Here is a 26,426-nt window from a genome sequence, read left to right as displayed (position 1 = left end):
AACGCGGGGCAGCACCTCCGACATAGAGGAGTCCCCGCCCAAACGCGGGGGCAGCACCTCCGACATAGAGGAGTCCCCGCCCAAACGCGGGGGCAGCACCTCCGACATAGAGGAGTCCCCGCCCAAACGCGGGGGCAGCACCTCCGACATAGAGGAGTCCCCGCCCAAACGCGGAGGCAGCACCTCCGACATAGAGGAGTCCCCGCCCAAACGCGGAGGCAGCACCTCCGACATAGAGGAGTCCCCGCCCAAACGCGGAGGCAGCACCTCCGACATGGAGGAGAAGGACACCAAACGGGATGCAGCCAGGAGCGACTCTGAGAACGAGAATCGTCCCCCGTCCCCAGCCCGGAGCAGACACTCGTCTGCACGCAGTGACTCTGAGATTGCGCCCAAACACAAAGCGCAGATAGAGTCTGATGGAGAGGAGGGCGGCATGAATAAAGGGAAGTGGAAGGCTGTAATGCACTCCGACAGTGAGGATGAGGCGGAGGCTCGGCCATCGAAAGCAGCTGCAGGCAGTGACCAGGAGAAGGAGAGTCCCACAAAACTGGTGGGGGAAGTTAGTGAGGATGACGACGAGATGCCAAGTAGGTGCAATTTACATCAGAGTCGACTCTTGATAAGTGCAGAATCTACTGAATCCTATTCAAATATATTTTCTATTCACTTGCTCTAGATATCGACATGTTCTGGTTTAGTACACACATTCATACTACAACAGTTCCATGTTATTGTTTAAACCAGGGTTCTCAAACTTTTTATAGTCCTGTACCCCTTCAAACATTCAACTTCCAGCTGCGTACCAGGGTCAGTGCACTCTCAAATGTTGTTTTTTGCCATCATTGTAAGCCTGCCAAACACAGTATATGATACATTTATTAAACATAAGAATGAGTGTGAGTTTTTGTCACAACCCGGCTTGTGGGAAGTGACAAAGAGCTCTCATAGGACCAGGGCACAAATAATAATATAATCAATAATTTTGCTCTTTATTTAGCCATCTTACATATAAAACCTTATTTGTTCAATAATTATTTTTAAATAACCACTGGTAAATGAGAAGGGAGTGCATCCTTGAATGGATGCACATACAGTGCCTTGCGAAAGTATTCGGCCCCCTTGAACGTTGCGACCTTTGGCCACATTTCAGGCTTCAAACATAAAGATATAAAACTGTATTTTTTTGTGAAGAATCAACAACAAGTGGGACACAATCATGAAGTGGAACGACATTTATTGGATATTTCAAACTTTTTTAACTTTAATTTTTCAGTTTTTGATTTGTTTAAAAAAGTTTGAAATATCCAATAAATGTCGTTCCACTTCATGATTGTGTCCCACTTGTTGTTGATTCTTCACAAAAAAATACAGTTTTATATCTTTATGTTTGAAGCCTGAAATGTGGCAAAAGGCCGCAAAGTTCAAGGGGGCCGAATACTTTCGCAAGGCACTGTAACTCTGCAATATCGGGTAGTATTGGAGAGTCTCAGTCTTAAATCATTTTCCACACACAGTCTGACTGTATTTAGTTCTCATGCTAGTGAGGGCCGAGAATCCACTCACATAGGTACGTGGTTGCAAAGGGCATCAGTGTCTTAACAGCACGGATACTCTGAGCGCAGCCCTATCCAGAAATCTGGCAGTGGCTTCTGATTTAAATTCAATTTTCACAGAACCGCTTGTCGCAATTTTGTTGAGGCTCTCTTGTTCAGATATCGGTAAGTGGACTGGAGGCAGGGCAAGAAAGGGATAACGAATCCAGTTGTATTTGTTGTCCGTTTCGGGAGAGTGAAATCAAATAAAATTGTATTAGTCACACGCGCCGAATACAACAGGTGTAGACCTTACAGTGAAATGCTTACTTACGAGCCCTTAACCAACAATGCAGTTTCAAAACAATACAGATAAGAGATAAAAGTAACAGCAGTGAAATAACAATAGTGACTTTATACAAATGGGTACCGATACAGAGTCAATGTGCGGGGGTACCGGTTAGTTGAGGGAATATGTACATGTAGGTAGTGTAATTAAAGTGACTATGCATAGATGGCAACAGTGAGTAGCAGTGGTGTAAAGAGGGGGACACTGCAAATAGTCTGGGTAGCCATTTGACTAGATTTTTAGGAGTCTTATGGCTTGAGGGTATAAACTGTTTAGAATCCTCTTGTACCTCGACTTGGCGTTCCGGTACTGCTTGTCGTGCGGTAGCAGAGAGAACAGTCTATGACTAGGGTGGCTGGAGTCTTTGAAACATTTTAGGACCTTTCTCTGACACCGCCTGGTGTATAGAGGTCCTGGATGGCAGGAAGCTTTGCCCCAGTGATTTCCTGGACCGTTCGCACGACCCTCTGTAGTTGCTTGCGGTCGCTGTCAGAGCAGTTGCCATACCGGGCTGTGATACAACCAGTCAGGATGCTCTCGATGGTGCAGCTGTCGAACCTTTTGAGGATCTGTGGACCCATGCCAAATCTTTTTCAGTTTCCTGAGGGGGAATAGGCTTTGTCGTGCCCTCTTCACGATAGTCTTGGTGTGTTTGGACCATGTTAGTTTGTTGGTGATGTGGACACCAAGGAACTTGAAGCTCTCAGCTTGCTCCATTACAGTCCCGTCGATGAGAATTGGGGCGTGCTCGGTCCTCCTTTTCCAATCATCTCCTTTGTCTTGATCACGTTGAGAGGTTGTTGTCCTGGCACCACACGGCCAGGTCTCTGACCACCTCCCTATAGGCTGTCTCGTCGTTGTCGGTGTTCAGGCCTACCACTGTTGTCATCTGCAAATGTAATGATGGTGTTGGAGTCGTGCCTAGGACTGCAGTCATGAGTGAATGGGGAGTACAGGAAGAGACTGAGCACGCACCCCTGAGGGGCCCCTGTGTTGAGGATCAACGTGGCAGATGTTACCTACCCTTACCACCTGGGGTTTGGCCCGTCAGGAAGTCCAAGATCCAGTTGTAGAGGGAGGTGTTTAGTCCCAGGGACCTTAGCTTATTGATGAGCTTTGGGGGCACTATGGTGTTGAACGCTGAGCTGTTATCAATGAATAGTATTCTCACATAGGTGTTCCTTTTGTCCAGGTGAGAAATGGCATCATCTGTGGATCCGTTGTGGTGGTATGCAAATTGGAGTGGGTCTAGAGTTTCTAGGATGATGGTGTTGATGTGAGCCATGACCAGCCTTTCAAGGCACTTCATGGCTACAGAAGTGAGTGCTACGACCCGTACAGGTAGTTGTTTAGGTAACCTACCTTAGTGTTCTTGAGCACAAGGACTATGGTGGTCTGGTTAAAACATGTTGTTATTACAGACTCGGACAGGCAGTGGTTGAAAATGTCAGTGAAGGCATTGGCTAGTTGGTCAGCGCATACTCGCAGTACACGTCCTGGAAATACGTCTGGCCCTGCGGCCTTGTGAATGTTGACCTGTTTGAAGGTCTTACTTGCATCGGCTGCGGTAAAGCGTGATCACAGTCTTCCCGAACAGCTGGTGCTCTCATTCATGTTTCAGTGTTATTTCCCTCGTAGCAAGCATAGAAGTAGTTTAGCTCGTCTGGTAGGCTCGTGTCACTGGGAAGCTCTCTAGCGGGATTTCTTATAAGCTTCCGGCTGGGTTAGACTCCCGCTCCTTGAAAGCGGCAGCTCTAGCCTTTAGCTCAGTGCGGATGCTGCCTGTAATCCATGGCTTCTGGTTGGGTTATGTACGTACAGTCACTGTGGGTACGACGTCATCAGTGCACTTACTTATGAAGCCAATGACCGATGTGGTGTACTCTTCAATGCCATCGGAGGAATCCCAGAACATATTCCAGTCCTGTAGCTTAGCATCTGCTTCCTCTGGCCACTTTTTTTCATTGATCTTGTCATGGGTGCTTCCTGCTTTAATTTTTTCTTGTAAGCGGGAATCAGGAGGATAAAATTATGGTCAGATTTACCAAATGGAGGGAGAGCTTTGTATGCGTCTCTGTGGAGTATAGGTGGTCCAGAGCTCTTTTCCCTCTGGTTGCACATTTAACATGCTGATAGAAATTTAAAACAAGTACATGAAAAATCCCATACGGAATGCTAACTAAATGCTAAAGAGCGCATTGCCAACATTTTATACAGTCTCTGACCTAAACTATTTTCAGGACAGGCATTCCAGCTCATGAAGTTATACAAGTAACTCAAAAATGGTACACAGTTTACTGCACGCACACAATAAAATTTAGACAGCGAGGCCCTTGATTCAGGAGGGTATTCTCTGCGGCTAAGGTAAAGCTTGTTGTTGGAAGAAGCTAATCCAAAATCACAACTGCAGAGAATTTATCACATTTTAGACAGTTAACCTTTTTTTATTTATTTTATTTATTTCACCTTTACTTAACTAGGCAAGTCAGTTAAGAACAATTTCTTATTTTCAATAATGGCCTAGGAACAGTGGGTTAACTGCCTGTTCAGAATGACAGATGTGTACCTTGTCAGCTCGGGGGTTTGAACTTGCAACCTTCCGGTTACTAGTCCCAACGTTCTAACCACTAGGCCACCCGTTTTGCGTGTAGGGGGCAGTGTTTTCGTACCCCTTTGAACGTACCCATTTGAAACTGCCTATTTCTCAGCCACAGAAACTAGAATATACATATAATTGTCAGATTAGGGTAGAAAACACTCTAAAGTTTCCAAAACTGTAAAAATATTGTCTGAGTATAACAGAACTGATATTGCAGACGAAACCCTGAGGAAAATCCAACCAGGAAGTGCCTCTTATTTTGAAACCTCTGTTCCTATGCAAGCCTATCCTCCATTTAAAGGGATATCAACCAGATATCCTTTTTTATGGCCTCCCTAAGGTGTCAGCAGTCTTTAGACATAGTTTCAGGCTTTTATTTTGAAAAATGAGCGTGAAGGATCATATTGCGTAAGTGGAAAGGTGGGGGCTCTGAGTGAGTTTTTGCGCAACTGAGTAAAGCCGCCATTGTTCCTCCCGCTGTTATTGAAAAGCCTACACACTCAGTTGATATATTATCGAATATATATTTTAAAAACATGAGGATTGATTATAAAAAAAACGTTTGACATGTTTCTGTGGACATTATGGATATTATTTGGAATATACGTCTGTGTTGTCGTGACCGCTCTTTCCTGTGGATTTCTGAAGATAACGTAACAAACAAATGTCGGAATTTTGGGTATAAAAATAATCTTTATGGAACAAAAGGAACATTTGTTGTGTAAATGGGAGTCTCGTGAGTGAAAACATCCGAAGATCATCAAAGGTAAACGATTAATTTGATTGCTTTTCTGATTTTCGTGACCAAGCTTCCTGATGCTAAGTGTACATAATGTTATGCTATGCTATTGATAAACTTACACAAACGCTTGGATTGCTTTCGCTGTAAAGCATCATTTCAAAATCTGAGACGACAGGTGGATTAACAAAACGCTAAGCTGTGTTTTGCAATATTGCACTTGTGATTTCATGAATATGAATATTTTTTTGTAATGTCATTTGACTGTTGCGCTATGCTATTCAGCGATTGCTGACAAATGATCCTGCTAACGGAAAAAGGGATCTTTCTTAAAAAATATATATATGTATGTATGTATGTATATGTTTGTTTGTAATAATGACAATTACAACAATACTGAATGAACACTTATTTTAACTTAATATAATACATCAATAAAATCAATTTAGCCTCAAATAAATAATGAAACATGTTCAATTTGGTTTAAATAATGCAAAAACAAAGTGTTGGAGAAGAAAGTAATATGTGCCAATGTGCAGTATGTGCCATGTAAAAAAGCTAACGCTTAAGTTCCTTGCTCAGAACATGAGAACATATGAAAGCTGGTGGTTCCTTTTAACATGAGACTTCAATATTCCAAGGTAAGAGGTTTTAGGTCGTAGTTAATGGGCCAAAATACTAGCAACAGTGTGTGAAAACCTTGTGAAGACTAACAGAAAACATTTGACCTCTGTTTTAAATACCCTTTGTTGGCAATGACAAAGTATTGAGAGAAACTTTTGTTATTGACCAAATACTTATTTTCCACCATAATTTGCAAATAAATTCATTAAAAATCCTACAATGTGATTTTCTGGATTTTTTTTTCTAATTTTGTCTGTCATAGTTGAAGTGTACCTATGATGAAAATTACAGGCCTCTCATCTTTTTAAGTGGGGGAACTTGCACAATTGGTGGCTGACTAAATACTTTTTTGCCTCACTGTATGTTAATGTGATTTTGATGTCTATGTACTGTTACAGTGAAGAGGAAGAAAGCCATCTTGTCAGACAGTGAAGGTGAGGAGGAGAAGGCTGACGAACCAGGTAATATGACAGACCGGCAGCTGGGCATGTGCAGTTGGGTGGCTCTAGTCAAAAGTAATGTACTGTATGGGGAATAGGTTGCCATTTATGAGGCACACCTTATCTTGAATTCTGATGGTTAGCTAGTGTGTGGCGATTAAGGCTGTATCTTAAATTACCCTCTATTTCCTACATAGTGTACACTACACTGTAGTGTGTTAGGTGTGTTTTTTTTTTATTGACATGCTCTGTTGGCTGGGTCTCCCTTGTAAAAGTGGTCTTCTGACCTCAGTTGGACTTCATGGTTAAATCATGTAAAATAGTTTTTGTCAGAGCCGTGGGGCTGAGGATGATAATAATGGTGGTGACTCTTCCTCAGTGGTGAAGAAGAGCCGCGTCGTGTCTGACGATGACAACTCCGACAGTGACGCAGGCTCGGAGACGCCCGACAAAACCATGGCCAAACTGCGGGAACTGGGATCAGAAAGCGAAGACGAGGATGATGGACAGAAGGTGGGAGGAGGGAAGAAGAACGAGAAAACACTGTTTGGTAGCGACAGCGATTCAGGCGACGAGGAAGAGTAAGTATTCCGATCCCCCTCTCCCCCACACACACTCCTTTTTAGTTTGAGTTATAATTTTCCTTACACAAATGACATTTTTGTTTACTTTCGTTTTTATCCGATTTGATATTCTTTCTGTAATGAAAGTAGTAGTATTTTTATTGTGTAACTTGACATAAATCCAATCAAATGCTTTGTGAACAACGGGTGTAGACTAACAGTGAAATGGTTCCTTATGGGTCCCTTTCCAACAATAGAGTTAGAGATAGATTAATATTGAAATAGTGACAAAAGGAATAAATACTTAGTGAATAACAATGAGTAAAAATAAGTTACAATTGCCGGGTCAATGTGCTGTGGTATGAAGTAGCTATGTACAGTGCATTTGGAAAGTATTCAGACCCCTTGACATTTACATTACAGCCTTTTCTAAAATGGATGAACATTTTTTCCCCTCATCAATCTACCAACAATGCCCCATAATGACAAAGCAAAAACAGTAAAAAAATAAATAAAAAAACTTTTATTTTTTAAATAAATTAAACTGAAATATAACATTTACATAATTCAGACTCTTTACTCAGTACTTTGTTGAAGCACCTTTGGCAGCGATTACAGCCTTTAGTCTTATTGGGTATGACACTACAAGCTTGGCACAACTGTATTTGAGGAGTTTCTCACATTCTTTTCTGCAGATCTTCTCTAGCTCTGTCAGGTTGGATGGGGAGGGTCACTGCACAGCTATTTTTAGGTCTCTCCAGAGATGTTCGAACAGGTTCAAGTCCTGGCTCAGGCTGGGCCACTCAAGGACTTTGAGACTTGTTCCCAAGCCACTCCTGTGTAGTCTTGGCTGTGTGCTTAATGTCGTTGTTCTATTGGAAGGTGAACCTTCGCCTCAATCCTGACTAGTTCCTCCAGTCCCTGCCGCGATAAAACATCCCCACAGCATGATGCTGCCGCCACCGTGCTTCACCGTAGGGATAGTGCCAGGTTTCCTCCAGACGTGGCACTTGGCATTCAGGCCAAAGAGTTCAATGTTGGTTTCACCAGACCAGATAATCTTGTTTCTCATGGTCTGAGAGTCCTTTAGGTGCCTTTTGCCAAAAACTCCAAGCAGGCTGTCACGTGCCTTTTACTGAGGAGTGGCTTCTGTCTGGCCACTCTACCATAAAAGCCTGATTGGTGGAGTGCTGCAGAGATGGTTGTCCTTCTGGGAGGTTCTCCCATCTCCGTAGAGCTGAAGCTCTGTCAGAGGACTATCGGGTTCTTGGTCACCTCCCTGACCAAGGCCCTTCTCCCCGACTATTCCGTTTCGCCAGGCGGCCAGCTATTGGAAGAGGCTTGGTGGTTCCAAACTTCCTCCATTTAAGAATGATGGAGGCCACTGTGTTCTTGGGGACCTTCAATGCTGCAGACATTTTTCGGTACCCTTCCTCAGATCTGTGACACAATCCTGTCTCGGAGCTCTACGGACAATTCCTTGGACCTCATGGCTTGATTTTTGCTCTTACACGCACTGTCAACTGTGGGGTGATATATAGACAGGTGGGCCTTTCCAAATCATGTCCAATAAATTTTATTTACCCCCGGTGGACACCAATCAAGTTGTAGAAACACCTCAAGGATGATCAATGGAAACAGGATGCACCTAAACTTAAATAAGACTCATAGCAAAGGTTCTGAATACTGTTTTTGCTTTGTCATTATGGGGTATTGTGTGTAGAATGATGAGGAAAAAATGTATTTAGTCCATTTTAGAATGTGGCTGTAACATAACAAAATATGGAAAAGTGAAGGGGTCTGAATACTTTCCGTATATACTGAAAGGATGTGTGTGTTGTAGTCAGTATGGTATGCTCTCTCTCGAATAGGAAAATGATTGCAGACATTTTTGGTGACTCTGGCGATGAAGAGGGGGAAGAGTTTACGGTGAGTTGCACAAATCAAATTTTATTCAACACACGCTTCGTGAACAACAGTGAAATGCTTACTTATGGTATCTTCCCATCAATGCAGAGGGAAGGAAAATAGAGAAATAACAGCAAAGTCATTATATACACAGTGAGTAAAGATAACTTGGCTATATACATGGGGTACCAGTACCAAGTCCATGTGCAGGGGTGTAAGGTAGATACAGTGCCTTCCGAAAGTAGTCAAACTCCTTGACATTTTGTTGTTACAAAATGGGATTAAAATGGATATATTTATTTATTTTGAATCTACACAAAATACTCTGACGAAGTGAAAGAAATTATATATTTTTAAAGAATATTGAGAAATAAAACACAAATATACAGTATCTCTTAGTCTCTTAGAGCTTTGCACACCTGGATTGTACAATGTTTGCCTGTTTTGTTTTTTAAACTCTTATTGTTGATCATTGCTAGACAGCCATGTTCAAGTCTTGCCATAGATTTTCAAACCAATTAAAGTCAAAACGGTAACTATACCACTCAGGAACATTTGTCATCTTGGTAAGAAACTCCAGTGTAAATTTGGCCTTGTGTTTTAGGTTATTGTCCTGCTGAAAGGTGAATTTGTCTCCCAGTGTCTGTTTTTTTGTAGCATTTTGCCTGTGCTTAGCTCTATAACGTTTATTTTCATCCCCCCTAAAAAACTCCCTAGTCCTTGCCGATGAAGAGCATACCCATAACATGATGCAGCCACCACCATGCTTGAAAGTAGATTGGTACACAGTGATGTTGTTAGATTTGCCCCAAGCATAATGCTTTGTATTCAGGACAAAACGTCTTTGTAGTGACTGGGTGTATTGATACACCATCCAAAGTATAATTTATAACTGACATGCACTGTCAACTGTGGGAATTTGTATATAGACAGGTGTTCCTTTCCAGATCAAATTCTATAGAATTTACCACAGGTAGACACCAATCAAGTTGTAGAAACTTCTCAAGGATTATCAACGGAAACAGGGTGCATCTGAGTAAAAAGAGTCTGAATATTTATGTGAATAAGGTATTTCTGTTTTTAGTTAATAAATGGGCAAAAGTGTATTAAAAAAAATGTTTGCTTCATCATTATGAGGTATTTGTTGCCAGCCTTGGATCATGCATTCCCCATAAAACACATTTACCCTAGAACCTTTATTATTCAGTAACATCAAATACCGCCATAACGTAAAAAATTTGATAAACACAGTGAAAAGGTCAAACTACCATAACCAGTCCTTTCAGATCTGTGAACACCAAGGGTCGGTTTCCCAATCATAGACCAAGTTTAATGTGTCTGGGAAACCGCCCCCAAAGGTTTAGGGACTCTCGGGAATTGTCTAAACACCGAAACTATACCGCATCTGATTCAAGTTCCCTACGGCTGACGTTGTTGTTTCTGCACCAATAGGGTTTCAATCAGGAGGATCTGGAGGGGGATAAGAGTCAATCTCAGGCCTCTGCGAAGAAAGCAATGGCAGATGACTCTGACTCTGATGAGGGCGTGGACAGGGGTGGTGGCCAAGAGTGAGTATCTCAATGTTTTCAATCAGTCGATTTCCACTTACCACTATACTTTCATTCTATAGTGGAGGCATGGCTGACTCTGTTTCTATTCAGCACCAGTTTCATGTCGGACTTCGACGTGATGCTGGCTCGTAAGAAGGCCCAGAGCGGGAAGCGCCGACGGAACCGCGACGGGGGAACATTCATCAGTGACGCTGATGACGTGGTCAGCGCAATGATCACCAAGATGACAGAAGCTGCAGAGGTGATGTTCTGGCCCCAAAATGTGTGTTCTGTCATAGGTCTTCACAATTCTGGTGTGGGTGTACCATTCTGTGTGATTTTACAGGAGGACAGAACACTGAACGCTCAGAAGAAGCCAGCGTTAAAAAAGCTGACCCTCCTCCCCACTGTAGTTATGCACCTAAAAAAGTGAGTCTATCCATGGCTCTCAATACTACCACAAGCCTAGTCTATAGACACTGAGTGTAGAAAACATTAGCAACACTGGCTCTTTCCATGACAGACTGACCAGGTGAAAGCTATGATCCTTTATCGATGTCACTTGTTAATTCCACCTCAATCTGTAGATCAGGAGTTCTTAAACTTTTTCAGCCTGGAACCCAAATGAGAAATTCTCATTTCCTGAGACCCAAGCTTAGGAACGTATTAAACTATACGTAAATATTGGTACATTTCATTGCCCTTATGCCTAAAACAAATGCAATGTAGCCAAAAACGAATAACAATGAAATTAAATAGCCAAATCCAATAGCTTTTCATGTTTATTTTCCCCCAATTAAAAAACTCTTACATATCAGTCTGGGTTGGAACTGTTGCTGTTAAAAATTCAATAAATAATTTTAATTCTGAACTGGAACAAACTGATTGATCACAGATGCATAACAGAACTGACACATAGGCTTTTTGATAGTGCAACTGTAAGTAAATGATCAGGCTTACTGTACATCTTACTGTAGAAATTATTGTCGAAAGAAAGTTCAGGTTGGAGCTGTTGCTGTTAATATAGAAGTCGTCAGTTTTATTCTGAACTGGAACAAACTGATTGATCCAGGCTGTATCACATCCTGACGCGATTGGGAGTCCCACAGGCAGCATGCAATTATCCCAGCATTGACCAGGTTTGGCCGCCATAGGCCATCATTGTAAATAAGAAATAGTTCTTAACTGATTTGCCTAGTTAAATAAAGGTTAAATTTAAATAAATAAAATATTTTTTTTAAACTATCACACCGATGTAGACCAGGAAACACACACAAGTAATCCAGAGTTGAGAACCCTGACTGACATGGGCATGTGGTGCCAAACTTGACCAGTACATGTACTGCTTTCTCAGGCAGGCAGGAGACTGCTTCTTGCTGCAGATTAACAACCCAGAACTGTGTGTGCGTTTGTCTCAAAAAGTATCTGGCTTCCAGTTCAGAATAAAAATGATGACTTGTATTTTAACAGCAACAGTTCCAACCTAGACCAACCTAGACCAGTTTTCAACAATAATTTATACAGTAAAATGTACAGTAGGCCTGAATTTTTCATCTTCATCTGTACTGTTACTTAGGGTTGCACTTATCAGTAGCTAGTTAGCTTGCTTTGGCTAACGTTAGCTATTAGCTGTGTACAAGGCCAGGGGATTGTTTTAAAGATAAACTCTCATATACTGCTATGAGAGTTAGTATTCCCTTATTTCTGCTTATCACCTGTTTATAGAATGACAATGCCCTGCTAGCTGACTGACTTTTACACTGTGGAAGCACTTTCCTGAAGCATTCTGCCCTGTTCTGAAATAATTCCCTGGGTACACCGTCTCGCTGTGGATGTTTGGTCAGGACGTGTCGTTATAGGAATTTGTTCGTTTTGATTGACTCATTACTAAGCGCTTCCCCAAACAAAAAACATTGAGGGAGCTGCTAGTTGAAGGGGAGGAGACGGGTTAAACAATGATTTTTAAGCCTCGAGACAATTGAGACAGAGATTGTGTATGTGTGCCATTCAGAGGTTGAATGGGAAGACAAAATATTAAAGTGCCTTTGAACGTGGTATGTTCCAGGCGCACCTGTTTGAGTGTGTCAAGAACTGCAATGCTGCTGTGTTTTTCATGCCCACAGTTTCCTGTTGGTGTCAAGACTAGCCCACCACCCAAAGGACATCCAGCTTTAGATACCTTGTAGAGTCCATTCCCAGATGAATTGAGGCTGTTCTGAGGGGAAAGGGGGGTGCAACTCAATATTTGGAAGGTGTTCCTAATGGTTTGTACACTCTGTGTGTGTGTGTGTATTACAGGAGGTTCGTGGCACTTTTAATTAGGGAGGACGGGCTCGTGGTAATGGCTGCAGCAGACTGAGTAGAATAAAATCAGTAAATCAGAAGCGTGGTTTGATGCCATCCGTCTCCCCCCTAAGCAACCTCCACTGGTGTGTACAGTACCAGTCAAAAGTTTGGACACACCTACTCATTCAAGGGTTTTTCTTTCTTTTCTAGATTATAGAATAATAATGAAGACATAAACTATGAAATAACACATGGAATCATGTAGTAACCAAAAAAGTGTTTCAAAATCTAAATATATTTTGTTTTGTATTCTTCAAAGAAGCCACCCTTTGCCTTGATGACAGCTTTGCACACTTGGTATTCTCTCTACCAGCTTCATGAGGAATGCTTCAACAGTCTTGAAGGAGTTCCCTCATATGCTGAGCACTTGTTGGCTGCTTTTCCTTCACTCCGGGGTCCAACTCATCCCAAACCATCACAATAGGGTTGAGGTCGGGTGATTGTGGAGGCCAGGTGATCTGATGCAGCACTCCATCACTCTCCTTGGTCAAATAGCCTTTACGCAGCCTGAAGGTGTGTTGGGTCATTGTCCTGTTGAGTCACTGACCATCACACCTCTTCCTCCATGCTTCATGGTGTGAACGACACGTACAGAGATAATCCGTTCACCTACTCTGCGTCTCACAAAGACACGGTGGTTGGAAGCAAAAATCTCAATTTTGGACTCATTTCCACCGGTCTAATGTCCATTGCTTGTGTTTCTTGACCCAAACAAGTCTCTTCTTCTTATCGGTGTCCTTTAGTAGTGGTTTCTTTGCAACAATTCAACCATGTTAACTCTAATGAACTTATCCTCTAGAGCAGTGGTAAAGCTGGGTCTTCCTTTCCTGTGGCAATCCACATGAGACCAAGTTTCACCATAGCGCTTGGTTTTTAAAATTGTTCTTGCAGAAACTTTCAAAGTTCTTGACATTTTTCTGATTGACTGACCATCATGTCTTTAAGTAATGATGGACTGTCGTTTCTCATTGCTTATTTGGACTGATCTTGCCATAATGTGGACTTGGTAAAACACCATCTTCTGTATACCACCCCTACCATGTCACAACACAACTGATTGGCTCAAATACATTATGAAGTAAAGAAATTACACAAATTAACTTTTAACAAGGCACACCTGTTAATTGAAATCCATTCCAGGTGACTACCTCATGAAGCTGGTTGAGAGAATTCCAAGAGTGTGCAAAGCTGTCACCAAGGCAAATGGTGGCTACTTGAAGAATCTCAAATATAAAATATATTTTGATTCGTGTAACACTTTCTTACTACATGATTCCATATATCTGTTTCATAGTTTGACTTCACTATTATTCTTCGATGTAGAAAATACAAAAAATAAAATAACCCCTTTTGACTGGTGGTGTGTGTGTATACACATACAGTGCATTCGTAAAGTATTCAAACCCCTTGACTTTTTCCACTTTTTGTTACGTTAGAGCCTTATTCTAAAACTGATTAAATTGTTTTCCCCTCATCTACACACGATACCCCATGATGACAAAGCAAAACCAGGTTTTTAGAAATATTTTATAAAAAATATATAAGTATTCAGACCCTCAACTCAGTACTTTGTTGAAGAACCTTTGGCAGTGATTACAGCCTCGAGTCTTCTTAGGTATAACATTACAAGCATGACACACCTGTAATTGGGGAGTTTCTCCCATTCTTCTCTGCAGATCCTCTCAAGCTCTGTCAGGTTGGATGGGGAGTGTCGCTGCACAGCTATTTTTAGTTCTCTTCAGAGATGTTCGATCAGGTTCAAGTCCTTGCCTGGCTCGGCCACTCAAGGACATTCCGAGACCTGTCCCGAAGCAACTCCTGCATTGTCTTGGCTGTGTGCTTAGTGATGTTGTCCTGTAGGAAGGTGAACCTTTGCCCCAGTCTGAGATCCTGTGTGCTCTGGAGCAGGTTTTCATCAAAGACCTCTCTACTTTGCTCTGTTCATCCTTCCCTCCATCCTGACTAGTCTCCCAGTCCCTGCCGCTGATAAACATCCCCAAGGCATAATGCTGCCACCTTTGCTTCATTGTAGGGATGGTGCCAGGTTTCATCCAGACATGACGCATGTCATTCAGGCCATAGAGTTAAATCTTGGCTTCATCAGACCAGATAATCTGGTTTCTAATGGTCTGAGAGACTTTAGGTGCCTTTTGGCATACTACAAGTGGGACATTTTTGTGTACCCTTCCTCCAATCTGTGCCTCGACACAATCCTGTCTCAGAGCTCAACTGACAATTCCTTCGATCTCATGGCTTGGTTTTTTCTCTGACATGCACTGTCAACTGTGGGACCTTATACAGACAGGTGTGTGTGCCTTTCCAACTCATGTCCAATCAGTTGAATTTATCACAGGTGGACTCCAATCAAGTTGTGGAAACAGGATGCATCTGAGCTCAACCTCGAGTCTCATAGCAAAGGGTCTGAATACTTATGTTAATAAGGTATTTATGTTTTTTATTTAATGTGCAAACATTAATGTTTTGCCTTGTAGATTGTTTAATACATTTTTGAATAATGCTGTAATGTAACAAAATGTGGAACAAGTCAAGGGGTCTGAATACTTTCTGAAGGGTTTGTTTGTGTGTGTGTGTGTGTTTATATACACTACCATTCAAAAGTTTGGGGTCACTTAGAAATTTCCTTAAAACATATATTTTTTTTATTGTCCATTAAAATAATATCAAATTGATCAGAAATAGTGTAGACATTGTTAATGTTGTGGCAGCTTCATTAAATAGTACCCGCGAAACACCAGTCTCAACTTCAACAGTAAAGAGGCGACTCCAGGATGCTGGCCTTCAACTGGCAGCTTCATTAAATAGTTTTCAGCTCTGCTAACACAATTGTTTTCTAATGATCAATTAGCCTTTTAAAATGACAAACTTGGATTAGCTAACACAATGTGCCATTGGAACACAGGAGTGATGGTTGCTGGTAATGGGCCTCTGTATGCCTTTGTAAATATTCCATAAAAAATCAGCCGTTTCCAGCTACAGTAGTCATTTACAACATTAACTATGTCTACACTGTCCTGTGTGGCTCAGTCGGTAGAGCATGGCGCTTGCAACGCCAAGCGTCGTGGGTTCGATTCCCACTGGGGCCACCCATATGCAGTAGTGGCCCCAGCCGACTTGTAAGTCGCTTTGGACAAAAGCGTCTGCTAAATGGGATATATTATATATTATTATTATTACACTGTATTTCTGATCATAAACCAGGACATTTCTAAGTGACCCCAAACCTTTACACGGTTGTGTGTGTGGACAATTCTTGATACACAAAGGAAATTGTTCAGCGTGAAGACCCCAGCAGTGTTGCAGATCTTGACACTTAAACAGGTGCGCCTGCAACTTACTACCATGCCCCATTCAAAGGTACTTTAATCTTTTGTCTTGCCCATTCACCCTCTGAGTGGTATACATACGCAATCCATGTCTCAAGGCTTTAAAAAAATATTTATTTAACCTGTCTTCCTTCCCTTCGCCTCTACTGATTTGAAGTGGATTTAACAAGAGACATCAATAAGGGATAATAGATTCACCTGGTCAGTCTGTCATGGAAAGAGCAGGTGTTCTTAATGTTTACTGTGTACTTGGTGTGTGTGTATATATAGTACCAGTCAAGTTTGGACACACCTACTCATTCCAGGGTTTTTCTTTATTTTTTACTCTTTTCTACATTGTAGAATAATATTGAAGACATCAACACTATGAAAAAACATATGGAATCATGTAGTAACCAAAAAACTGTTGAACAAATCAAAATATTTTTATATTCGAGATTCCTCAAGTAGCCACACTTTGCCTTGATGACAGCTTTGCACACTTGGCATTTACTCAACCAGCTTCATGAGGTAGTCTCCTGGAATGCATTTCAATTAACAGGTGTGCCTAGTTAAAGTCAATTTGTGGAATGTTTTCCTTGATGAGTTTGAGCCTGTCAGTTGTGCTGTGACAAGGTAGTGGTGGTATACAGAAGATAGCCCTATTTGGTTAAGACCAAGTCCATATTATGGCAAGAACAGCTCAAATAAGCAAAGGGAAACGACAGTCCATCATTACTTTAAGACATGAAGGTCGTTCAATCTGAAATATTTCAAGAACTTTGAAAGTTTCTTCAAGTGCAGTCACCAAAACCATCAAGCACTATGATGAAACTGTCTCTCATGAGGACGGCCACAGGAAAGGAAGACCTAGAGATCAAATCAAAGTTTATTTGTCACGTATGCTGAATACAACAGTGAAATGCTTACTTGCAGGCTATAACCAATAGTGCAACAAAGGTATTAGGTGAACAATAGGTAGGTGAAGAAGTAAAACAACAGTAAAAAAGACAGGCTATAAAAGTAGCTAGGCTACATACAGACACTGGTTAGTCGGGCTGATTTGGCGTAGTATGTACATATAGGTATGGTTAAAGTGACTATGCATATATGATGAACAGAGAGTAGCAGCAGCGTAAAAAAGGGGTTGGCAGGTGGTGGGTGGGACACAATGCAGATAGCCAGGTTAGCCAATGTGCGGGAGCAGTGGTTGGTCAGCCCAATTGAGGTAGTATGTACATGAGTGTAGAGTTATAGTGACTATGCATATATGATAAACAGAGTAGCAGCAGCGAAAAGAGGGTTTGGGGGGGCACACAATGCAAATAGTCCGGGTAGCCATTTGATTACCTGTTCAGGAGTCTTATGGCTTGGAGGTAAAAACTGCCCTTTTGGCACTTTGGTACCGCTTTCCATGCGGTACTAGAGAGAACAGTCTATGACTGGGGTGGCTTTGGTCTTTGACAATTTTTAGGGCCTTTCTCTGACACCGCCTGATGTAGAGGTCCTGGATGGCAGGCAGCTTCGCCCCAGTGATGTACTGGGCTGTGCGCACTACCCTTTGTAGTGCCTTTAGTTTCCTGAGGGGGAATAGACTTTGTTGTGCCCTCTTCATGACTGTCTTGGCGTGTTTGGACCATTCTAGTTAGTTGTTGATGTGGACACCAAGGAACTTGAAGCTCTCAACCTACTCCACGACAGCCCCGTCGACGAGAATGGGGGGATGCTCGGTCCTCCTTTTCCTGTAGTTCACAATCATCTCCTTAGTCTTGGTTACGTTGAGGGATGGGTTGTTATTCTGGCACCACCCGGCCATGTCTCTGACTTCCTCCCTATTGGCTGTCTCGTCGTTGTCGGTGATCAGGCCTACCACTGTTGTCGTCTGCAAACTTAATGATGGTGTTGGAGTCGTGCCTGGCCATGCAGTCGTGGGTGAACAGGGAGTACAGGAGGGGACTGAGCACGCACCCCTGGGGAGCTTCAGTGTTGAGGATCAGGGTGGTAGATGTTGCTACCTGCCCTCACCACCTGGGGGCGGCCTGTCAGGAAGTCCAGGATCCAGTTGCAGAGGGAGGTGTCTAGTCCCAGGATCCTGAGCTTAGTGATGAGCTTTGAGGGTACTTATGGGGTTGAACGCTGAGCTGTAGTCAATGAATAGCATTCTCACAAGTGTTCCTTTTGTCCAGGTGGGAAAGGGCAGTATGAAGTGCAATAGAGATTGCATCATCTGTGGATCTGTTTGGGTGGTATGCAAATTGGAGTGGGTCTAGGGTTTCTGGGATGATGGTGTTTGTGTGAGCCATGACCAACCTTTCAAAGCACTTCATGGCCACAGACATCAGGGTTGCCTTTTTGTTCTTGGGCACAGGGACTATGGTGGTCTGCTTGAAACATGTTGTTATTACAGACTCAATCAGGGACATGTTGAAAATGTCAGTGAAGACACCTGCCAGTTGGTCAGCACATGCACGGAGCACACGTCCTGGTAATCTGTCTGGCCCTGCAGCCTTGTGTATGTTGACCTGTTTAAAGGTCTTACTAACGTTGGCTACGGAGATCGTGATCACACAGTCGTCTGGAACAGCTGATGCTCTCATGCATGCCTCAGTGTTGCTTGCCTTGAAGAGAGCATGGAAGTGACTTTGGACAGTTAACTCTAATGAACTTATCTTCTGCAGCGGAGTTACCTCTGCTGCAGAGGATAAGTTAATTGGAGTTAACTGCACCTCAGAAATTGCAGCCCTAATAAATGCTTCAGAGTTCATCTAACACTCACATCTCAACATCAACTGTTCAGAGGTGGCTGTGTGAATCTGGCCTTCATGGTCAAATTGCTGCAAAGAAACCATTACTAAAGGACAACAATGATAATAAGAAGAGACTTGCCTGGACAAAGTAACATGTGCAATGGACATTAGACCGGTGGAAATCTGTCCTTCTGGTCTGATGTGTCTAAAATTTAGATTTCTGGTTCCAACCGCTGTGTCTTTGTGAGACGCAGAGTAGGTGAATGGATGATCTCTGCATGTCTGGTTCTCTCTGGGAAGCATGGAGATGGTGTGGGGGTGCTTTGCTGGTGACACTGTCTGTTATTTATTTAGAATTCAAGGCACACTTAATCAGCATGTCTACCACAGCGATACGCCATTTTGTCTGGTTTGCACTTCGTGGGACTATCATTTCCTTTTCAACAGGACAATGACCCAACACATCTCCAGGCTGTGTAAGGGCTATTTGACCAAGAAGAGTGATTGTAGTGCTGCATCAGATGACCTGGCCTACACAATCATCTTGACCTCAACCCAATTTGGGATGAGTTGGACTGCAGAGTGAAGGAATAGCATCCAATAAGTGCTCAGCATATGTGGGAACTCATTCAAGACTGTTGGAAAAGCATTACAGGTGAAGCTGGTTGAGAGAATTCCAAGAGTGTGCAAAGCCTTTATCAAGGCAAAGGGTGGCTACTTAGGAGAATCTAAAATATAAATGTTTTCTTTAAAACTTTTTTTTTGGTTACTACATGATTCTATATGTGTTTCATAGTTTTGATGTCTTCACTATTATTCTACAATGTTGAAAATAAATATAAAAAAATCCCTTGAATGAGTAGGTGCGTCCAAACTTTTGACTGGTACTGTGTGTGTATATGTGTTTGTATGAGTAAATGTGTACATACAGTTGAAGTTGGAAGTTTACATACACCTGAGCCAAATACATTTAAACTCAGTTTTTCACAATTCCTGACATTTAATCCTAGTAAAAATTCCCTGTCTTAGGGCAATTAGGATCACCAATAGTATTTTAAAAATGTGAAATGTCAGAATAATAGTAGTGATTTTATTTCAGCTTTTTTTTCTTGGCTGATTTTCTTTTGATTTCCCCATAATGTCAAGCAAAGAGGCACTGAGTTTGAAGGTAGGCATTGAAATAGGTACACCGCAGGTACACCTCAAATTGTGACGCAGTGAATTATAAGTGAAATAATCTGTCTGTAAACAATTGTTGGAAAAATTACTTGTCATGCACAAAGTAGATGTCCTAACCGACTTGCCAAAACTATAGTTAACAAGAAATTTGTGGAGTGGTTGATAACGAGTTTTAATGACTCCAACCTCAGTGAATGCAAACTTCCGACTTCAACTGTATGTGTGTGTTTTTTATATATATATATATATAACTCTGAATGATTTAAAGTTTAATTTAAAATGTTGTACCATCGAGTTTACATATAGCACTTAGGTGATTTGGTCTTTTGGATGCGTATATGGTCTGACATGTGTGTGCGTTCAGGCAAGACCTTAAGGAGACGTTCATCGACAGCGGGGTGATGTCGGCTATCAAGGAGTGGATCGGCCCGTTGCCAGATAAGAGTCTTCCGGCCCTCAAAATCAGAGAGGATCTCCTCAAGATCCTCCAGGAAGTACGTGCTAGGGATTCCATTTCCGCAACCCCCGCCCAGACATCACCGTGGTTTTTAATCTTTATAAAGACCCGTGTTTTCAAATGGTTGTCCGTTCTCTCCCCCCCCCCAGCTCCCCAGTGTGAGTCAGGAGACTCTCAAACACAGCGGGATAGGTCGAGCCGTCATGTTCCTATACAAACACCCCAAGGAGTCGCGCCCCAACAAGGACCTCGCTCTCAAACTCATCAGTAAGTCCCCTACATACCTATACTCAAAAACATATGCAATGTGCATTCAATAATGTGCATTTGGCTGAAGTAATAGCTGACCAGGTATTGTCTGACTGAGTCAAGTAAAGAATGAATTAGGTCATTACAGGGTTTTAAAAATTCTCTCATTTTCACTCACTGTTTCATAGCGTTGTTTTTTCCCCAAGTTCCAGCAGCTTCTAGTTAGCATGTAGCAATGGGATACGGCCCCTCTGTAGAGATTTGTGTAGAGGTTTGTTTGTTTGAGTGTTGGTGTTATTGCTCGAGTATTTGGTATTGCTACTTCCTGTGTCTGTACAGATGAGTGGTCCAGGCCCATCTTTGGCCTGACATCTAACTACAAGGGCATGACGCGCGAGGAGAGACAACAGAGAGACCTCGACCAGCAAATGCCGCAAAAAAGACGCCTCAGGTAAATGTTCGCACACACACCCCGGGGTTTCCGTTAGGACATTGTGGAGCTGGAAAATGTGACCAGAAAGATTTTTTTTTATTTGTTCTGAACATACAGTGCCTCCGGAAAGTATTCAGACACCTTGACTTTTTCCACATTTTGTTACATTACAGCCTTATTCTAAAATGGATTTAAAAAATAAACAATCCTCAGCACCCCATAATGACAGAGCGAAAACAGTTTTTTAAAGAAAATTTTGCAAATTTATTACAAACAAAAAAACGGATACCTTATTTAGATAAGTATTCAGACCTTTGATATGAAACTCGAAATTGATGTCAGGTGCATCCTGTTTCCGTTGGTCATCCTTGAAATATTTCAACAACTTGATTGAAGTCCACCTGTGGTAAATTAAATTGATTGGACATTATTTGGAAAGGCACACACCTGTCTATATAAGGTCCCACAGTTGACAGTGCATGTCAGAGCAAAAACCAAGCCGTGAGGTCCAAGTAATTGTTCCTAGAGCTCCGAGACAGGATTGTATCAAGGCACAGATCTGGGGAAGGGTTCCAAAACATTTCTCCAGCATTGAAGGTCCCCAAGAACACAGTGGCCAACACAGTGGCCTCCATCATTCTTAAATGGAAGAAATTTGGAACCACCAAGACTCTTCCTCGTACTGGCTGCCTGGCCAAACTGAGCAATCGGGAGATGGGAGGTGACTAAGAACTTGATGGTCACTCTGACAGAGCTCTAGAGTGCCTCTGTGTTTGCCAAAAGGCACCTAAAGACTCTGACCTTAAGAAACTAGATTCTCTGGTCTGACGAAACCAAGATTGAACTATTTCGCCTGAATGCCAAGCGTCTGGAGGAAACCTGGCACCATCCCTACGGTACAGCATGGTGGTAGCAGCATCATGCTGAGATGTTTTTTAGCAGCAGGGTCTCGGAGACTAGTCAGGATCGAGGAAAAGATGAACGGAGCAAAGTACATAAAGCTCCTTGATGAAAACCTGCTCCAGAGCGTTCAGGACCTCAAGCTGGGGTGAAAGTTCACCTTCCAACAGGACAACGACCCTAAGCTACACAGCCAAGACGACGCAGGAGTGTGGCCCAGCCAGAGCCCGTACTTGAACCCAATCGATCATCTCTGGAGAGACCTGAAAATAACTGTGCAGCAAAGTTCACCATCTAACTTGACAGAGCTTGAGAGGATCTGCGGAGAAGAATGTGAGAAATTCTCCAAATACAGATGTGCCAAGCTTATAGCATCATACTAAAGGCTGTAATCGCTTCCAGATGTGCTGGAACAAAGTACTGAGGGAAGGGTCTGAATACTTATGTAAATGTGTATTTCAGTTTTTTATTTAAATACATTTGCCAGCATTTCTAAACACCTGTTTTTGCTTTTTCATTGTGGGGTATTGTGTGTAGATTTGATAAACGTTTTTGATAACGATGTTGCATAACAAAATGGAAAGTCAAGGTGTCTGAATACTTTCCTAATGCACTGAATGTAATATATACTGTGTCTGTAAAATGTGTATAATCTTGTTTTTGTTATTTGTAGTCCCACCATTACGCTTCGCTCAACTCTCCCATCTCTGAACACCATCCAGTTTTGATTTCTATTTGCCATATATTTTTCAGCGGTGCTGTGATATTTCACAAAAGTTCTGAATCGAGGCTCATTATCTTTTTAATTTTAATTTTAAATAGCTGTGGATTGTTTCAAATCACAAGCAGTGTGGATAGCGCTCGTGGCAATAGCCCTAGCTGATTATTGAGTTGCGGCTGTCAGTGAAAAGCATCTAAAATATGTGTGCCGATAGTGTCTCGAGTATTATTTAAAATGTTGAGAGAAGAAGGGGGGATGGCTATTGTTTCATTGTGTGTCTTGTTTGCCCTGTTATTTATTTTCTATTAATTAGTAATTTTACCATTCTCATTCTCGAAGTTGAAATGTTGTTCACGGAGTTCACTACCTGCTAAGGTTACACGGTTTATTTTATAACCATAATTTATGAGATGCATCCATTTTTTCATTGTCTTTTGTTTGTAGTGCTCCATGTGCGTGATGAGCATGTCTGGTTTCTCTGTCCTCCATAATGTTGAGGAAGTACGTGCACCTATTTTTTTAATATCCATTGCGAATGATAATATATTACAATTATAGTTCCTCACAGTAAGCTATTTTGAAATATCTTATCAACGGTCTCCCCCTCGATAATCACCAATCCTCTGTGTGAAAGAGCAATGGAAGTTCTAGGCCTACTGCTGCATTGTCCTATAGGCCATGAGTTCCATGCGCTCATTTCTTCAGCCGCCAATGGATCAAGATGTATCAATGTGTCCATATGGCAAGAGGCTGGTGAACTCGCAATAGTTGACTTTTAACTTTCAGATTTATATCATTTTAATTCAGATTTTTATGATTAACCACTTGACAATGATTTTAAGGAACGAAAACATTATTGCAATAAATGTTGCACGGAAATGCGCCAATAAAAACTAGCACGCAGAATGGTAGAAATGGTAGGATAAATCGCTTGCTTCCCTCAACTTGAAACTCAGGCACTGCCTATGAAGGCTTTATAAAATAATTTCCTCCCAAGTTTCTATGCTTGAATTTAGCCTATAGGCTACTTTGAAGCAAGGTAAGACATACCTCAAAATATGAAATAAATCCAGGTTTCAAACAATTAAGTATGTTTTCATAATGCACACTGCCTCTAGCTCAGATTGTGAATTGGTGGGTGATGCGCTGATAGCCTGTTTCCTGCACTTGAATGGTAAATAGTTGTGCTTCAATTACTAGTTGAGAAATAAAAATAGTAGTCCTTTTTCAACCGTGCACCAAAAGAGTTTTAACCAAAAGGGTTTTAAACAGGCCATTGCATTTAGAATTGTTACGCAGTAAATGGGTTTATTATAAAAGCAGGTTTTACTCCAGCTGGGGAGCTGCAGGAGAAATCCTGCACAATATAGGCTGTGATAGTTGGATAAATAAGATCCTAACGGAAATACACACAGGCCAATTTAATTCCACTAAATTATGAACCTATAGACCGATAAGCGAGACTGTCAAATGTATTTATGTCAACTGGTATTTTCGTCAATTAATAAAACACATTATTTTGCAATGGGATTTTGTTTTTCCCGGCCATTTGTCGGCTTAATTTTTTTCAGCAAATGAAATCTAAGGCAGGGAATGGAAAACCCAACACACACCCATTGATGTCCCACACACACACTCACTTGTTATACAATATATCCCCTCAAACACATGCATGCAGTTGTCTCGTGTGATCCCAGTAGACATGGTCTGTTCACTCCAACCAACCCCCTCCCACCCTTTCCAGCTCATTGTCCCACTGTTCCTATCTATTCCCCCTGCCTGTCCTCTATTCATCTACTTTTCAGTCCTCACACTCCTCATTTCACTGTGTCACTCTGCTCATCTTTGTCAAATCCCCCTCTCTCTCCATGACTGTCTACTTCCCAACGTGCCCCCCACCCCCACCCCCAGTCAGCCCCAAAAGGTGGAGAGGTCCAAGGAACCGGATGTCTTCTCCCCGCAGCAACTCAGGTTTAGTGTGGTTGCATGATTGCTCCGACACAGGAGTGACTTTGGCTGCAGTCAGATTTTCAACCCCCCTCCCCAGGTTGTTATATCTGGTGATGTTTTTTCCCCCAGAGACAATGATAGGTGTTGGTATGAATGATGGTAGAAGAGTCATATTGAGCCTCGAGTTACTGAGGCTTTGTTGTGAGTATGGCTTCATTTTGAGCAGTGTTGAGGGTTAGACAGGCTTCTTTGTAAGCGTATTGTGTGTGTGGGAGATTCTCTTCATTTTAACCGTGTTGGATCAGTGTTTGCTGTTGTAACCCTTACCATGTCTGTCAGAAGCTAAAACGCGTCACTGGGCCAGGGCTTCGATCTTGGCACAAAGCAGAGTATAGCTATGGATCTCTTCCTCGGTTAGCAGTGAAGGTTGTCTGGCCATTTGCCCCCCCCCCCCCCACTGACCTTTTAACCCTAACCTCTGTGTAACCTGCGTCATATCCTCTTGCTCTTCAAATTACGTCTCTCTCCAGTTCAGGAATAAACATCTTTTGTTTTTTTGGTGTTTCTTCATATAGCCTGTATGTAGCCAGTACGTTTTGTTTGGGTGTGCATTATGTGTTGATAGAGTTTAATGCTTTATTGATACACTTATTTTAGGACCTAAAGAACTGAATCAGTCAGGGCAGCACACAGCAGGGCAGTACATGAGTGACATTCAGAGTAAATTTGCTATAACCCATGTCATTAAATGTTATATACACAACTCGAGAGTAATGTACTCTCGACAGAGCGGGTAATTCCACCAAAGCAATGCCAATAGGGGGAGCGATTTACAGTCATCTATCAAAATGTTTTCTGAGTATAGAATCACCGTAGTTTCTACACCCAAGAGGTGCACCATCTTGAGACTTCCCGGGAATGCTTGCCAAACTGTCCAAGCAAACCAGGCCGGGATTTGGTGTTTGAGAAGTCAATGAGAGAAGGGGGAAAATTCTTCCTTAGTTGTTCATTTTCTTGAAATCTAAAGGCACAACCTAGATTTGAGCCAATGTCTTAAGTAGTTATTACTGCAACCTTGTGAAAGTGACCAACGGACACCTTTTAATTTGAGTCAAAAACAACATATCAAAGGAGTGCCTTTTGATATGACATGCAGCACATGCGCAGTTCGGCGCAAGACGACCGTTAGACCCGATGACGTGTTTCTGCGCATGAGCTTAGCTAGCCAAGGTCACCATGACATCGCTTACAAGCATGATCAGGGATTTTTATCAATGAAGTAGTTTCTGCCCATCTTCATACTGTACTGTCTTTGCTACTATTCTCAAACACTAACCTTTGATCAGGAAAGTGGCAGTAACGGCATGTGTTAAGACCAGTGTGCAGAGTGCTAGCTGCACCCTTACTGTTCGTTAACTGTGTGTGGCCAGGTCAGTCAGTGGTCACTCAGACTGTCTCTCTTCCCATCTCGCTCTCCCTCTCTCTCTCTCTCTCTCCCTACAGCTCAGGGGGACAGACTCCTCATAGAGACCTGGAGAAAGTGCTGACGGGAGAAGAGAAGTGAGTAGTGACCTGGGTGTTCACATGTTGTGTGTGTGTGTCTGAGTCCGTTGTCTGTGTCGCTCTTTGCTGACACCCCTCCTGTGTTTGTTGCCCGACAGAGCTCTGCGCCCAGGCGACCCTGGGTTCTGTGCCCGGGCCAGGGTGCCCATGCCATCCAACAAGGACTACGTTGTGCGGCCCAAATGGAACGTGGAGAGCGAGTCCAGAGCAGTGAGTGTTTGTCCGTCCAGCTGTCTGCCTGGGAGAAGGGA

The 26,426-nt window shown here is 42.4% G+C and overlaps 1 protein-coding gene across 1 annotated transcript in view; it reads left to right on the top strand.

The window, feature by feature from the left end:
* Positions 1-26,426, top strand: part of LOC135552467 (protein IWS1 homolog) — a 31,941-nt gene that overhangs the window by 3,811 nt on the left and 1,704 nt on the right. The window contains exons 4-15 of the mRNA XM_064984122.1: positions 16-590; positions 6,245-6,307; positions 6,666-6,867; positions 8,721-8,778; positions 10,210-10,325; positions 10,419-10,569; positions 10,654-10,736; positions 20,267-20,396; positions 20,509-20,626; positions 20,948-21,059; positions 26,116-26,172; positions 26,274-26,385. Of these exons, the coding sequence (XP_064840194.1) occupies positions 16-590; positions 6,245-6,307; positions 6,666-6,867; positions 8,721-8,778; positions 10,210-10,325; positions 10,419-10,569; positions 10,654-10,736; positions 20,267-20,396; positions 20,509-20,626; positions 20,948-21,059; positions 26,116-26,172; positions 26,274-26,385 (1,777 nt within the window). The remainder of the gene's footprint in view (positions 1-15; positions 591-6,244; positions 6,308-6,665; positions 6,868-8,720; positions 8,779-10,209; positions 10,326-10,418; positions 10,570-10,653; positions 10,737-20,266; positions 20,397-20,508; positions 20,627-20,947; positions 21,060-26,115; positions 26,173-26,273; positions 26,386-26,426) is intronic.

This window comes from Oncorhynchus masou, chromosome 13 (genome assembly GCF_036934945.1).
Source record: "Oncorhynchus masou masou isolate Uvic2021 chromosome 13, UVic_Omas_1.1, whole genome shotgun sequence".
In the NCBI taxonomy this organism is placed as follows: Eukaryota; Metazoa; Chordata; class Actinopteri; order Salmoniformes; family Salmonidae; genus Oncorhynchus; species Oncorhynchus masou.
This window is presented reverse-complemented; position numbering and strand designations above follow the sequence as displayed.